Source organism: Colletotrichum paranaense (assembly GCF_030867605.1).
Source record: "Colletotrichum paranaense strain IMI 384185 chromosome Unknown Scaffold_5.1, whole genome shotgun sequence".
NCBI lineage: Eukaryota > Fungi > Ascomycota > Sordariomycetes > Glomerellales > Glomerellaceae > Colletotrichum > Colletotrichum paranaense.
This window is the reverse complement of record NW_026848963.1, coordinates 3,314,082-3,328,948: the sequence shown is the minus strand read 5'-3', so window position 1 is coordinate 3,328,948 and position 14,867 is coordinate 3,314,082. Positions and strand designations below refer to the sequence as shown.

General features: G+C 50.9%; 6 protein-coding genes across 6 annotated transcripts; 5 read left to right on the top strand and 1 right to left on the bottom strand.

Annotated features, from left to right (window-relative positions):
• Positions 1–829: 829 nt before the first annotated feature.
• On the top strand, positions 830–1,413 carry CPAR01_07527 (uncharacterized protein; the record flags this gene model as incomplete). Its single annotated transcript, XM_060491796.1, has 3 exons — positions 830–971; positions 1,033–1,211; positions 1,276–1,413. 3 exons carry the CDS (start codon positions 830–832, stop codon positions 1,411–1,413), a joined length of 459 nt encoding a protein of 152 aa, XP_060350670.1.
• Positions 1,414–2,369: 956 nt separating this feature from the next.
• CPAR01_07526 (uncharacterized protein) lies at positions 2,370–3,139 on the top strand (the record flags this gene model as incomplete). The annotated part of the gene is made up of 2 exons (XM_060491795.1): positions 2,370–2,540; positions 2,594–3,139. The coding sequence occupies 2 exons, from the start codon at positions 2,370–2,372 to the stop codon at positions 3,137–3,139; spliced, it is 717 nt and encodes a 238-aa protein (XP_060350669.1).
• Positions 3,140–3,885: 746 nt separating this feature from the next.
• On the top strand, positions 3,886–4,751 carry CPAR01_07525 (uncharacterized protein; the record flags this gene model as incomplete). Its single annotated transcript, XM_060491794.1, has 2 exons — positions 3,886–4,026; positions 4,098–4,751. The coding sequence occupies 2 exons, from the start codon at positions 3,886–3,888 to the stop codon at positions 4,749–4,751; spliced, it is 795 nt and encodes a 264-aa protein (XP_060350668.1).
• Positions 4,752–5,087: 336 nt separating this feature from the next.
• On the bottom strand, positions 5,088–8,143 carry CPAR01_07524 (uncharacterized protein; the record flags this gene model as incomplete). The annotated part of the gene is made up of 2 exons (XM_060491793.1): positions 5,088–7,895; positions 8,063–8,143. The coding sequence occupies 2 exons, from the start codon at positions 8,141–8,143 to the stop codon at positions 5,088–5,090; spliced, it is 2,889 nt and encodes a 962-aa protein (XP_060350667.1).
• Positions 8,144–8,475: 332 nt separating this feature from the next.
• On the top strand, positions 8,476–9,708 carry CPAR01_07523 (uncharacterized protein; the record flags this gene model as incomplete). The annotated part of the gene is made up of 1 exon (XM_060491792.1): positions 8,476–9,708. One exon carries the CDS (start codon positions 8,476–8,478, stop codon positions 9,706–9,708), a length of 1,233 nt encoding a protein of 410 aa, XP_060350666.1.
• A 1,126-nt stretch (positions 9,709–10,834) lies between these two features.
• On the top strand, positions 10,835–14,729 carry CPAR01_07522 (cytosine-specific methyltransferase; the record flags this gene model as incomplete). Its single annotated transcript, XM_060491791.1, has 2 exons — positions 10,835–10,853; positions 10,912–14,729. 2 exons carry the CDS (start codon positions 10,835–10,837, stop codon positions 14,727–14,729), a joined length of 3,837 nt encoding a protein of 1,278 aa, XP_060350665.1.
• Positions 14,730–14,867: the final 138 nt, after the last annotated feature.

Here is a 14,867-nt window from a genome sequence, read left to right as displayed (position 1 = left end):
TTTCCACTATCACAAACTGCCGATCTGCATGTTTTGCCTGTGCCACCTGGGCATCTCGCAGACCCCTTTGAACCGATATCGTAATGGATGAGACAGCCTACCGAAGGCTGAGGAGCTCATTGAGACTATTAATATGATAAGTGACCGGAGTAGAGAAAGATATGCCGTTCTCAACCCGCAAAATTTGGCCCCATGGGGCTCACGATAAGCCATGTCTAGCTCAACATGCCTAGGAGTGTCGTGGGCAGTATTCGAGACCGGGCTATATGTCATGGGAAGTTGGCCGCTTGAAAACGATCAGCTCTTGGTGGAGAGCTGAGTCCTACGAGCTATGAGACCTGCAATATGGCTAGATGCGAAGAGCACAGCTCGCGAGGATGAAGGGGACTTGTGGCGGTTCTTGAAGCGGCAAATGATACGATGTCTACGACTGCCGACAGCTTTTTCAAGTCGTACATGGAATGAGGCTGCCTGACGATGTGCGGTCGGCACGATTATGACGATGAACATATCACGATGCTCGAAGCAGAGGCGATCAGCCAACGAACAGCCCACATGGAAGTACGGGCAGGGAGACCCAAGGTCTTTCCGATGGTTGCGTGTCTGAATTTGTATGTGGGGTTGTTGCCTTGGACAGAAGGAGTCTGAAGAAAGCTACTGGCTCCAGCAAACCGCTCTCGAGACGATAGAAAATTATAAAAGCAAGAGGTTACCCTGCAGTCTATGGGTTCTTTCCTGTACCAGCCATCAAGCAATTTCATCGAATACCTGTCTACCTCTTGCAATAAGTTCTCCATCTCATCAATCAATCCCCATACATCCTATCAAAATGGGCGTCGTTGAGAAAGGCAACAAAATTTTCGTCTCGGCCGGCGAGATCGACAAGAACAAGGTCACTGTTGAGTGGCAGCAGAACACCAAGCAACGTTCCCAGGAGTATCACACTGTTCCCTTCTTCAATAAGAGCCAGGGTATATTGATACCAAACCGTACATGGATGATCGATCTTGAACTAACTACGGCTATCTATAGGGGATCAGGAGAGCGTTCTCTTCATTCAAGCCAATTACCTTGACGCTTTCAAGAAGAAGCAGGTTGCTGGCGAATCGGAGTTCACTGTTGTCGTTGACACCTCTTTCCAGTACGGCCAGAATGACGAGAAGACTACACGCTGGCTTGTCTACCATGACAAGAGCATGAACGCCTTCCAGGTACGCAATCATGAGTTCCAGCACATATTGTGGTGTAGAACAGAGGCTGACTCCAAATCTACAGTGGCGATTCGTTGCGAGTGTCAAGTCCAAGTTGGGCAATTCGCTGAGCTCGTTTGCTGGTGGCGTCTTCAAGAGTTTCACTGGGGTCGACATCGGGAGCTTGGCTGCGCTCATCGGCCACCCTCTTCGAGACTTTTGAAATTCTCAGGATTGGGACGGCAAGCTGGCATCAACCTTACATTTCACGCTGTTGCGTTGCTGTAGTCTCAGATCCATGATCGTCACTCTGCCGCACGATGAGGAAGGTGCTCATCGCGCTTTTGACAAGACGCCTCACTTGACATTCGTAACACTCTTTTAAATCCCGGGTTTTTAATATCTTAATTATTGAAAGTAGAAGAATGATAAATTTACATGGTTCTTCAAAAATCTCGAGACTCTTTCTCTATCATAACGATGGGCGACGGTTGACCCTTACGACCGACGTGTCTGGCTCCAGTGTAGACCAGCTAGGAGGGCTCACTGATTATGGGATGCTATTTGAACTTGCGATCATATAGGATACACAAAGATCTGGACTTTAGGGATAGAATTCAAGTAGATCTGTCTGCGCATAGGTATAAGGGGGTACGAGACGCGGCAGCTAGAGCCTTCATGTCTAAGCGAGGAATACTCGCCAGCCATGGGTATTCACTCGAATATACACGCCACGAATTCACGCAAGTTCTGTCTTGAATCTAAGAAGGTCAGAAAGAATGGAAGGACCGAAGATAGGCCTGCTCCTTCCTTCTCAAGTTCCACCCAATCGTCAAGCTCTTCATCCCGCCGCCCCTTTATCCGAATGCCACGGGCCCACGTACCTACTATTTATCTCAATGGAGTTTTCTTCTCTATATTCTGATACCCTAGGTTATACCCTAGGTTCATCTTTAGCTTCTTTGCAGACATTCTTGATTTTTTTGCTGGTCAACGTTCAAAGACATCTTCGACAACCTAGCCATAATCGTCTGTCAACCTTTCATCTCGGAGATTTTTCTTTCATTCATTCCCCCTTCATCGACATCATACGAAAACAGAAGTCGCTGGACGACTTGAAAGCCCATCTACCTAATCACCTCAACTCTGTACAAACCCTTCGTCCCTATCCTCGCAGCCATGGGCGATCTGGACCTCTCCCAGCTGCTAGAGTCGGGCGAATACAGCGACCTAAGACTCATCACCACCAATAATGATGATGGAGTTGAGACCGAGCACTCCGTTCACCGCAATATTGTCTTCAGTCAATGTCCGAGATTGAGAGATGTGGTGGCCTCCATTGGACCACTGGTAAGTCTTTTACCTAGAGCTCGTTGGATCTGTTCTGACAGCCTGCCTTACAGAACCAAGTCAACGGAGTTGACATCGTCCATCTCAAATATGATGGCAAAGCTCTCGGCACTATGTTGCGATATTTGTACTCTGGAAAGTACGAAGCGCAATACGAGGTGGCGATCCGGCGAGCGAGCGAGTCTAGTGGCAATGACAGGCCACACTCAATGTACTGGTCCATCCATGCCATGAAGCTGGCACATGAATTAGATCTCTTCGGTCTCTATAGGGAATCGGCATGGGCATTGTGTAAGGCAGCGAAACAACTCACAAACCACGTCGACTTCCCTGACATGGTCGACGAGCTCTACGAGTCGTGTGGCCAGCCCCCAAATTTCCCCATCCACCTCGCAAGTATTGCAAGAACCATTGCAGAGAACTGTCTGATCAGCAGTCGGCTGCAGGATCGACTAAAACCCACCATGCTCAAATACCCGCAGCTTGCCCTCGACGTAATGGAAGCAAGCTTGGACGCCCTGTCTGAGACCCAAAAAGATTTTGTCGAGGCACAAGAGAAGATCTCTGATCTTCGAGCTCAGGGTTATAGAGCTGATTAGTTTTGGGTCGAGGATGAGCGTGATAGAGAACGTGATAGGAAGAGAGAAAGAGAGCGAGACCGGGAGAGAAGAGAGGCAGAGGCGGTTCGCGACGACAGTTTTGAGTTCAAAATCGTTCAAGGCTACAAGAAACGAGGTCGTTCCTCTTCTCATAGCGCTGAACAATATCCGGTGCTAGAAGGGGAGATATAGGTCGTTATGAGGATCTGAGAAGGAAGGGGGGGGGGGTGTTAATACAAGAACGTAGCGCCAGGAACGTGAGGATACTCGCTGGTGAGGAAAGAGCTGGACTCGATGACTGGAACTTGTGCTTTCGATGGTTTTATGATATCCGCGAGGTATGTCGCGAAAGGAACTAACGTGGAAGAATGAATCTCCTCAATTACGCTATTGCTTCTGAGATCCTGTGAGAATCGACTTGCAAAGTGACTAGAGAAAGAAAGACCAACCTCCTGCCTCTCTCTCTCTGGGGCCAAGAGGAACTGGAAGAGGCTTCTCGTCAATAAAAAGCCCTTCTCCTTCCAACTCTTCTATTCCTTTTTCATCCTCTTACATACTTACATCTCTCACTTGACCAAACAAACCGAACGAGGAGAGACTAAGCTTGGAGATAGCTTTATAAGAGCCGCTTTCTTTCCATTCATATCACTTCAATTTGATTACTATCTCAAACATCATACCGTATAGAACCTTTCTATCCCTAGCACACTTCCAAATTTCTACGCAACATAAGCAGGAGATTCAATATGGTGGGTATTGACCTCGGCAGCCTGTTCAACTCCAGCAAATGGAGCGACCTGACGATCGAGGCGTCGGAGAAGGTCTTTCACTGCCATCGGTGTGTTGTCTTCAGTCAATGCAAGGATTGGGAGGAGTTGCCTCTGGTGGTAAGTTGTAACTGCTCTAGCTTTAAGAGCACTCATTAAACAAGGTGTCTTCGCTAACAAAACGCCTATAGAATGGACGTCTCGTCCTCACCGGAGCAAACAGTATCAAGGCGATCCTCAAGTACTTGTACACAGGTGTTTACACGCCCTTCAACGTTCCCTGCCTCAAAAACAAACCAGAGAGACCTCAGGCAAACGAGGAAGGCACAGTCGATGAGCTCGACTACAATAAGAACTGCGTTTTCCTCACTGCTTGCGTCCCGGTTAAAGCAAGGACGTACAACATGGCCAAATTACAAGATCAGGCCAAAACCGCACTCCTAGCCATCGCGCCTAACCACACCAATCATGCTGACTTTCTCGACACCGTCAACTACATACTCAACAATTATCAGATTGAGGAGGGACTGCAGATTGCTCTGCAAATGATCATGCCGCAGTATGAGACGGACGCTGGCCTACGTAGCAGAGTCAAGGATCTCCTGCTCATTCACCCCCGCCTTGCTTGCGCCCTCCTCGAGCATACGACTGAGGAGTTGCGTTTGATCAAGAGGGAGAAGAGCTTGACTCGCTTTGTGAGCAAGATCGAACCCGGCGAAGATCTCGGAGTAGACTCACCGCAGAGCACACCTTCGCGAATTGTGCGCGTGACTTCCGCGAAGCGAAAGGGCGCCGATGGTGAGATGCCTGAGATCAAGCGTCCCAGAGAGAGCATCGAGGAGTAGTCACCTGGCCCGTTGGTTTATTCTTGGACAGGAATGAGGAAAACATGGACATGCTATGTGGAGCAGCTTACGGCCTCTGGATCAAGGAGGAAAGATACAGCCTCTAAAGGGAAGAGGAACATAGACATTGCAATTTTCAATCTAATAGACGATGCTGCTTTTCAAGATCATGCATTCAAGATACAACTGGCCGGAATCATTGATGTGAGTTAACTTTGTGTTGGTATAATTGGGTATCTATCCAAGTATTCCCCGATTCTATCCCTTTTGATGCACGACGCCTGCCATGCTGGCCCTTTCTGTTGTAGATTCCCATCATGTAGTGGGTGGTCATGATTATACATATCTTACACGTCCAACTCCTATCCGACATTTTTGGTCGGGTGTCTCGTTCTCCCGAGTGACTTCCTCCAACCCAGATTGTTCTTGCCTCATGGCCAGGCCACGCTTGATGACTTCATGTAGGTTCTGATGATTTCCCCACTCATCCTCGTATATATACTCCTCCACCTCTTCATCGGAAGGCCAGTGCATCGGTCCCCCGTTCCTGCTATCGCTCAGCGCCGTGACCTCCTCGCGTAAAGCCATCACTGTCTCCTGGTCGAGCAAAGGTTCCGCGTAGGCTCGGAACGCACGGAATGCCCTCGCAAGGTATCGCGCGTGCGCCAAGGAAAGGTTCCCGCCGGCCTTGGGAGTCCACTCGCGGATGATCCACCACATCAGCAGAACCATCTCCTCGCGATCGCCGAGGAACGCGAGTGTGCGCATGTATGTGTTGATCGTCGCTGCTGTCACGAGCTTGTTCACATCGGGTTTGGACGCCGGACCTAGGGTGGCGAGTGCTCTCCACGCGGCCTTGAGTTGGCTCGATGCTTTTTGTACTGCCTCGATTGGTGTCTGGCTGTGGCCCAACTCTTCGCGTTGAAAGATAGGGGTAAGAATTTTGCGATATGATAACTTGCTGGAAGGGCCATGAAGTCGATAGATGCGGCCCTTGGGGTTCTTGATCTTGCTGGTCCGCGCTTGATACAGCGACAGAAACTCTTCATCTTCGTCTAAAATCCGTGAAGCGGCCGCATCTTCTCCGCGCGAGCTTCCCGTTGTCATTTCGTCAGTTGCCTGTTCCTCAGGATGGACTGGCGTTTTGGCCACATCTTTGATAAGCAAGGTGGCAAGTCGGGGCTGAACCGCTTTCCGTAATACACTGGCAAATGCAGTGATCATGTTCAGACTGAGCCCGGAATGTCCCTCAGCCATCTTTAGGGCTTTGACCGCCAGATGCATCACTTCTAAATTGTTCTCCGAGGGCATGCTGTTGCTGACCATGATGTTTGATCTGCCCAAATTGAACAGTATCGTCTCCCATGGCGCCCGCCCAGAGACGTCAGTTGAAGCCCAGCCCATTTGCGCAAGTTGAAATGCATAGTGGATGCTATACATGCTCTTGTTGGAGATGTGCGAGGGTGTATTCGATGTTCGGTTTGGTTGAAGGCGACAAAGCAGGTCGATGAATGCGTGTAGTATGTCGTGAGGCGGGTTTGTCAACACACTCCCCGTGAGACCTTGGTAGTCTTTCAGGCTCTGTCTAATACTGCTTTTGAGTCCTTCCTCCAAGTTACTGCAATCGACGTGATGCAACGCGACGTCAATGCTGGGTGACTGCTTGATAAGTCCAGCCAAGAATGGTCCACGGATGGGAATACCTGCGTTGTACATCTCTTCTACAATCTTGCGAATGCTGGGTGGGTTGGTCCGCGCCCTCTCGAAGTCGCTGAGGTTCTCGTCGTTGTAGGGGAAAACCTCTCTCCCATCTCCAGGGAGATTGTGATGCCCGGCTTTTGCTGGCTTTGCGGAGAGCTTGGCTATCAATTCTCTGTACACCTCAAACTTTGGCTTCATCCCTGGTTCTGGGGGATGTTTGAACAGGGCCCAAGCTTCTTGTGCATTTCGAGTCGTACGGATCTGAGCTGCCCATGCGCCTTGCTCAAAGCGAAGGTGGCGCGGGTAATTCGCCCTAGTCTGGACCGTTGGTGAGCCATCAGGAGCCATGCCACCTAGGATATCCGTGATCAAGTCGAAATCCTTCTTGCTATATCCACCCTCTTGCATCATGATACCGGCCTTAACAACTCGGCTTTGGTAGGCCTCAGGACCAGACTTCTCCTCCATGCCATCGCGCATAATCCGATATGGGGGCCAGTGACTGGCAAGTGTGCTGGCCGTGTCTCGTTCTGAAGCTGTTTTTGGTAGTGCTAGCAAGACTTGCCGAATCGCCCGATAGCTCTCTTCCTCAATGATTAGGGTCTTCTCCGAGGTAGAAGATAGTGACAGAAGCTTCGTCACAGCTGTCCAATTGTAAGAGCTATACTGATACGGGGACTTTCTCGATACGACAGATACAGCCTGTATAGCGCGATTGAGGACCAGGCATTGTAACTTGTACGCCTTGTCTGGTTGGCGATGGCCATGCGGGATAATTTTGATGTATGATACTGAGAGCTCCGCGATATCAGGCAACGCATCGGGCTGCAGTCTGCTCGCATGTTGACACACTTTGTCCAGCAATTTGCTAAACAAAACCGGTGTAATTACCGAGTCCAAGTCAAAGGCCTGCGTCGCATCGTTGTACGACTTCTGTCGTTCCGCATACCATTCATTACAGTACCTCAGTAGCCCCAACAAGGATTCGGAGCTCTGAAAGTACGGCCTGCTAGTGAGCAGGTAGAACAAGACAAACAGTGGCTTATGACCTGGTCTGCTTAGGAATCTTTCGACCCTCTTGTCCGGTTCGCGCGGGATAATGATCCAAGCCCAACTAGACACATCCGCCTGTGTATGACCTCTTGCGGATAATTGTCGTAGGGTTGCCTGCCATTGCCGACTGTCACATAGCAGGCGCGCAATGTCTGGTCTGAGCTCTGGGACCTGGCGGAGGATTTCCTGTGCGGTGATGACGCTGAGCTGAGGGGACCTCAACTGTGCTAGGAACCGGAGATTGGATAGCTTGGATTCGGATGGTGGTTCGGAGGGAAGGCGATACAGTTCGGCAGCATCGGCAAGGAGCAAGTCTGAGAATATCGACCGCTCGTGGCGCACAATCCGTATCGAATCGCGCCGTGATGGGGCTCTTGGCGCTTCATGTGACTGGGGGGACCGTTTGAACGGTCTGATCAGTTGCCAAGAAGGTGTTTGTTGTATTGCGGCGGCAGTATGGCTGGGCTGGTAGCTGTGCCGTTGGGATAGCTGTTTGGTCGAAGAACCACGTTAACTACGAGTCCGAGAGAGCTGTCATAGATGGAGAAGGTACTCACAGCTTGCCAGTCGCGGCCAAGCACCCATCGGCCCCTAGTCACGACAATACCGTGTGATCTGGAAATGGGCGGCGGCCGCATTGCCCCATCTTCGCTAGCAAAACCTCGTGATCCCGCGATTGAGATGCTACGAGGCTACTTAACGTTTGGCTTAGGGGAGCTTGATGAAGTTCCATAGAAAAAAAGGACCGGGGGCGAACGTCGCGACTGCGGGAAGCTTTCCGCAATGCATCACGTGCGATAAGGTAGCTCAATCGATAAGAAAAGGATCCCTGCTTGTACCTACCTAGGTAAGGTTCCATAAGGTTCTTAGAAACCAACAGCTGCCATCTGCGAAACTGCGAAGCAACGTTATTTTTTTCTCTCCTTGTCTTTATGTCTTAGAATTGCTCAATGGTGCCTCGAAGCTCAAAATGCGGCCTTCCCATTTCACAATAGCATCCTTGCTCAGCCGCGGGCTGCACACCGCTCGCTCCACGCCCTGCCCGCAGCGATACTTCCATGTCACAACACCAGCGAGCATGCCTCGAAAGCGGACCTTCTTCACCTCGAACGTTTACCTTTCCCAGAGCACTGGCGAGCCGACCGCGAGGCCACCAAGGCAAGAAGATGACGAATCATCTCAGCTCACAGCACCGAAGCGTAAGGCGGTGCGCTCCGCCGGCGCAAAGAACTCCCTACGGCGCGTAGCGATTATTGCCCAGCGACCGGCGCAACGAGAACCAGGAGAGGTGCCAGCAGAGACGATGGATGTGTCTGCGCCTACACTGATAAACGCTGTGTGTGTTGCCGAAGCTTTTAATATGGGAGCAGTTCTGGACATTCTGCGGGCCCATGGGTTTGATATTGATCCATACCAGAGCGGGTTCGAGGCGAGCGAGGTTGTCCACGCACGAGGTGTCAACGGCGGTGATATTTTCGTTTTTCCCTCGGGAACAATTGTCACTTGGGCCCTGCCCCCAGACGTTGTCACGAAGCAGTTGCTGAATGCGGCAGAAACGCCGCTGAAGCCGGCTCTTCGGGAGGTGGAGGACCTGGAGTACGTGTCCGATCCGAGCAAGGAGACGAGCAGTATGAAGGGTGATATCGTAGTCCTAGGCACAAAGCTCGAAGAGCGAGACGGCGACAGGCTGGACACGACCCTCGCCAAGATTGCATTCTCTTCCGGATTGGCCCGAAGTACAAAGCTTGCAGTGCTGGAAACTGCGCTGACGGCTTACTTTGAGAGCACCAGAAAGATTCCCTCTGTGCTATCAAAGGGTTCTGGCTTGCCGTTGGGCAGGAAGTTCATTTTGCAAAAGACGGGCGAGCTGTTGAGCCTTCGCGCGAGGCTCAACCACTATTCAGAACTCACTGACTCTCTTCCAGACATCTTCTGGGACAGCCGATCCGAACTGGGTCTGGAAGGCTACTATGAGCAGGTTGGCCGTGCGCTGGACGTCAACGTACGAATCCGGACGTTGAACCAGAAGATGGACTATGCTCAAGAAATTGCGAGTGTCCTGCGGGAGATGTCGAGCGAGCAGCATAGTACGAGACTGGAGTGGATCATCATTATCCTCATTGCTGTCGAAGTCGTCTTCGAAGTCAGGAGAATTGTGCTCGAGTACAGAGAAGAAAAGGAGGATGGTAAAGTGGAGCCCTAGGTTTTTGTCTATAAACTAGGAACTGCTGTTGAACTTTCAAAAGATACCCAACTCAATAATTAAAGAAGATGCCAAGATATACTCGTTTATTACTGTTTAGAAGTGGAAACACAATTGGCTTGCCTCGGCTTATGCTAAAAACCAATCCATGCAAGGCGCAGGGCGTGACATTTCTTCAATTCATTGCTCAGGTACTTGGGACAAGTTGGAATCACCAAAGAACACCTCATGGGATAAAACCCTGAAATACTTCTGCATGTTTCTTATACCAACAAAAAAGGCACAATATATTACCTAATGCTACAATGTTTCATTCAAGGCGCCGTCGCCTTAAGCAGTGCCCGAACTTAGTACGCTCAATACACAGGTAGTATACCACGGTATTGTGCAAGTGACTTTCGAGGTTCCGGAAAACCCTGCGCTTGCCGCTGCAGGAACGGGCAGCGGCATGGTACTAATTGTGGATCGCGCTTACCCAATTAGATTCGCTGACAGCTGTTGTAGAATGGCTGAAAGTCAACAATCGTTCTGGATGCTAAGCTCAAATCCTAATGTAGATGAGCTCTTCCGATTTCTTGCCCTCTTCGGTACTCCTTTGGCGAGACTGAGATACTTAGTACTCTCTTCTCATTATTGAACATTTCTCACCTACCTTAGGTATCTACGCCGTCTAGTACTTTCTTCTGAGGAAGGAAAGACCTCGCAAAAGATACCTCGCCTTCCATTGCTAGTCGTGGTTTGCCTTCTGCCAGCGTAACCACCCTACCTTGCCATCGCCTAAATCCATACTATACCAACCCACCTTCACACCTGTCTCTCACTCACTCAAATCGGTCAATTCGAGATTCTTCGCTGGACCTTTTTTCTACTTCACCGAGGTGCCCAATACTTGATCATTACCTTTCAGAAAAGACATCACAATTAACGACCGCGCCTCCTTCGCTTAGACACGCGACTAGGTACTTCACCGACCTCACTTTGACCACTCCTTCCCGCAAGGCCTCAATCAATTCCGATTGCAACATACAGCTGAGCCTCAAGCCTTACCCTGTTGTTCGGCAAACAAAGCACCCACCAGGCAGGGATTTGATGCGTGTGCGACACTCGGGCCGTACCTACATCGACCATGCCTCCTCCGCTTATTGGTATGTTTTCTTTGTCTTTCAATATCATGTTGGCTCATCTCACTAACGCTTACTCAAGAGGAAGAGGAAGAGGAAGAGGAAGAGGAAATGGGGGATTTTGATGGCGGTCTCCCTCACAATTGGGAGGATGACTTGGATCTACTTGTGGACCCTTTCTTCAATGCTTACGACAACAACGAAATACCTGACTTCGAGGATCGCGTGCCTTTTCAAGGTCTGGGAGCATTAGCACCGCCACCCTTCGTCGATGATGAATTGTCCGCACCGCCTATCCCTGGATCGCCGATGCTGGTCGACGCGGTACCAGAAGCCCCGTTACAGGAGCAGCCGGTGTATGACGAAGATGGCAAAAAAATAGGCACTTTTCTACCTGCGATAACTAGCACACCTCGGCGGAACATATCAGTCGATATTCCTTTCAGCACTCTTACCAGGCCGGCGAGTCTTTACCAAGGCGAAGAGCAGCGACCTAGCGAACGAGAATGGGTAGCGGTTCGGTCTTTGCTCCAAGAGATACAGCAGAACAGCGACAATGGAGATCAAAACTTCATTGAGTTCGAGATCGATGACTTCGCCGTGTACATTGACGCTACGGTACCGGGTGGCAACATGAAGCTTTACAGGGAGAAACGGTATCCCTGCGAGATGCGTCCCCTGCAACATCTGAGTATTCAGACCGCTTGCACTCAGATGTACGTCGACGGTGTCTTGTCTGTGGGAGAGAGGCAATTCTTTGTTCGGCAAATTCCATTCAACGAATTGCCTATCGGCAACTACGGAGTATCCGAGGCCACAGTCGGCTCTGAAATCTGGATACGCTCCAACTATAACGTTGCCATCGCCAAAGGAGAAGGTCCAGATGTGTATTATCGGCTTGGAAGCCCGGCTCCCGAGTACCGACGCTACTATGCCGGGTTTACTTGGGTTGCAGATCTGGCTAAGCACGTGGTGGACTATCTCTCCGCTGCTATAGACCAAAGCCGTCGTGTCACATTCCGGGACTTTCGATCCGACTTCTCACGATGGCTTGCAGATACGCATGGTCACTCGGATGCTTTCTTCAAATGGCGGAGGCAATACTCCGGAGAGGACTTCTGCACAGCAATTGTACCAAATGTCCAATTCATCTATAAGGAAGCCTACGGAGTCCTTGGACACCGAGCTACAACTATCTATCTCTGGAGAGAGATTCGCGACTTCACTGCATTCACCGATAGCCAGGAGAAGATGCTCAAGACCGGTGGAAGCGACGCTGACACGCCACAAACTTCACCGTCGCCAACACCAAAGCCTCCCAAAACGCGCCAGCCCGCTGACATACCCAGAACAGTAGTAACCCCTTACGTTAACGACCTCTTTCATCATCTACCCTGTGGACCGATGATGGAGGCAACTAGTCCGAGCGCAAGGGTGGGAAAGCTCCGAAGGGGCGTCATTCGAGGCCTGGGCTTGGAGGGGGCTACAAGAGTTCATACAGCAGCCAAGGACATAGTCGAGAAGACCGGACAGGAAGTACGAGTCAGAGATGTGATTTCCACGCATAGAGACGACAATGAAGACTATTGGGTTCGAGAAGCCGCTTCTGGCTTCAGTGATGTCGACTGCTGGTTTGGGCTTGTCCAAAAAGTCCACGATAACCACAATTCACGGCAGAAGAGCTTCGATGTCATTTGGATCTACACGCCGACACATACACTCTGCGGCACTATGAGATATCCGTGGAATAACGAACTTTTCCTCTCCGACCACTGTACCTGCGGCGACGCTGCCGTCGGAAAGATCAAGGAGGATGAGGTATTGGCCGTCCACAAAGTAGACTGGGGAGGCTCGTCTGGAACCGACGCAGAGTTCTTTTGTCGCCAGACGTACCTCCACGAAGAGAGAAAATGGATCACGTTCAGAGAGCAACACCTGCGATGCCCTCACCGCCAAGCAAGACCAGAATTTCCTTATCTAGCAGGAGACACTTTGTTGGTGAGCATAGAGCCAGGTAACGACGCTACAGTCGAGCCCTGCGAGTTGGTAGCTCTCCCCGACGCCGAAGGCGAAGTAACGTTTCGCCGCCTGGAGCGCAGACATCGCCTGCAGCCCGACATGAATGTTTCACCCAACGAAGTTGTCTACACTGACGAAGAGTTTACTATTGGACAGGAAAACATCCACGGAAGATGTCTTGTCCGAGTCTTCCGCCCCGATGAAAAGATACCACCACCATATGATCGTAACGGGGTGGGTAATGCATTCTTCATAACGCAGCGATGGCGAGATGGTGTTATGATTTCCATTGAGGATGCTCCCATACCGCTCAGGCAGGGATTTGATCCCAGAAAGCAGTTCTACAAGCTTCGTGGCTTCGATCTCTTCTGTGGAGGTGGAAATTTCGGTCGCGGTCTTGAAGAAGGCGGGGCGATAGAGATGAACTGGGCCAACGACATCAACATTAAGGCCATCCATACTTACATTGCCAATGCTACTAATGTCGTACATCCTTTCGCTGGATCGATTGACGACCTCCAACGACTTGCCCTACAAGGGAAATTTAGTGAAAGGGTACCTGAGATCGGAATGGTTGACTTCATTTCGGGTGGGAGCCCATGCCCTGGCTTCTCACGCTTGACCATTGACAAGGCCACTCCTGAGCAACGCAAAAATCAGTCATTAGTGGCAGCATTTGCTTCATTCGTTGACACGTACCGACCTCGCTATGGCCTGCTTGAGAACGTCATGGAGATCCTCCAGCCGAAGGGGCGCCGAGGCGAGGATGTGTTCAGCCAGTTGATTTGCGCCCTCGTCGGGCTCGGATACCAGGCTGAGGTCTTCTTGTTAGATGCCTGGAATTATGGATCACCACAAAGCCGCAGTCGAGTTTTCTTATGCTTTGCTGCGCCTGGTCTAGCTCTTCCCGAGATGCCTCTCCACTCTCATTCTCATTATACGGCTAAGATCCGCAGTCGAGGATTGGGATGGATTCCCAACGGGAATTCAATGGTCGACCGGCTGGCAATGCCCACCCCGTTCAAGTTTGTCAGTGCACGAGAGGCGACGACTGATTTGCCTGACATCATGGATGGAAAGGCAGACTGCTGTATCAGCTTTCCCGATCACAGAGTCGCCGTCGGTGTCACTAAAAGATTACGCACACAGATGGGTGTTATCCCAATGCACCCATACGGAATGAATTTCCGCAAGACTTGGAACAAAGGGAAGGGAGTCATGACCGTGGCCGAGAGGAGCCTCTTCCCGGAGAAAGGTGAGAGGGTTAATGAGCTTATATCTAACTCTTGGGGACGAGCTTTACCAGGCAAGGTCATGCCTACGATTACGACTACTCCCGCACCTACGGATGCCCGCGTCGGATTCATCATGCATTGGGAACAGGATCGCGTTTTGACGATCATGGAAGCCCGGCGTGCGCAAGGCTTCCGAGACCACGAAGTCCTCCTTGGGGCACCCAAAGACCAATGGAAAGTCGTTGGGAACAGTGTGGCTAGGGGGGTGTCATTAGCCTTGGGTCTGTCCTTTCGCCAGGCATGGTTGGGGTCTCTGATCGATGGAGATGAAGTCGCACCAAAAGTCCACATCGCACAGGACGTCTCCGATGATGTGAAGATGATGGAAACGCCGCCTCTGGCAGAATCGCGCACGAGCATCTCCGATTCTGCATCACCAGCGTCATCGTTGAGTCGCGGCGTCCCTGCGAAGCGTCCTCTAGGAAGCACACTTTTGGTTGAGCGATTCACGTCGAAGATGATGAAGTCGAGCCGGACACAGACATCAAGTGGTAGCAGAAGCACAGTCGAGGTGGAGGATGAAGTCCAGGCCGAAGCGACGACGTCGTTGGTGACCTCGGACATTGAGATCATTGAGATTGACTAGGCATAGTGATTTTGGACCGGTATTGGAGTAGGCGGTTTGCGATACATTTGCATCTTTGGGCGACAGAGCGCAAAGCTTTCGGACATTTTGCCTTGAATCCTGGATGAGAAGGAATCAACACTTGGAGTCACTGGAGAG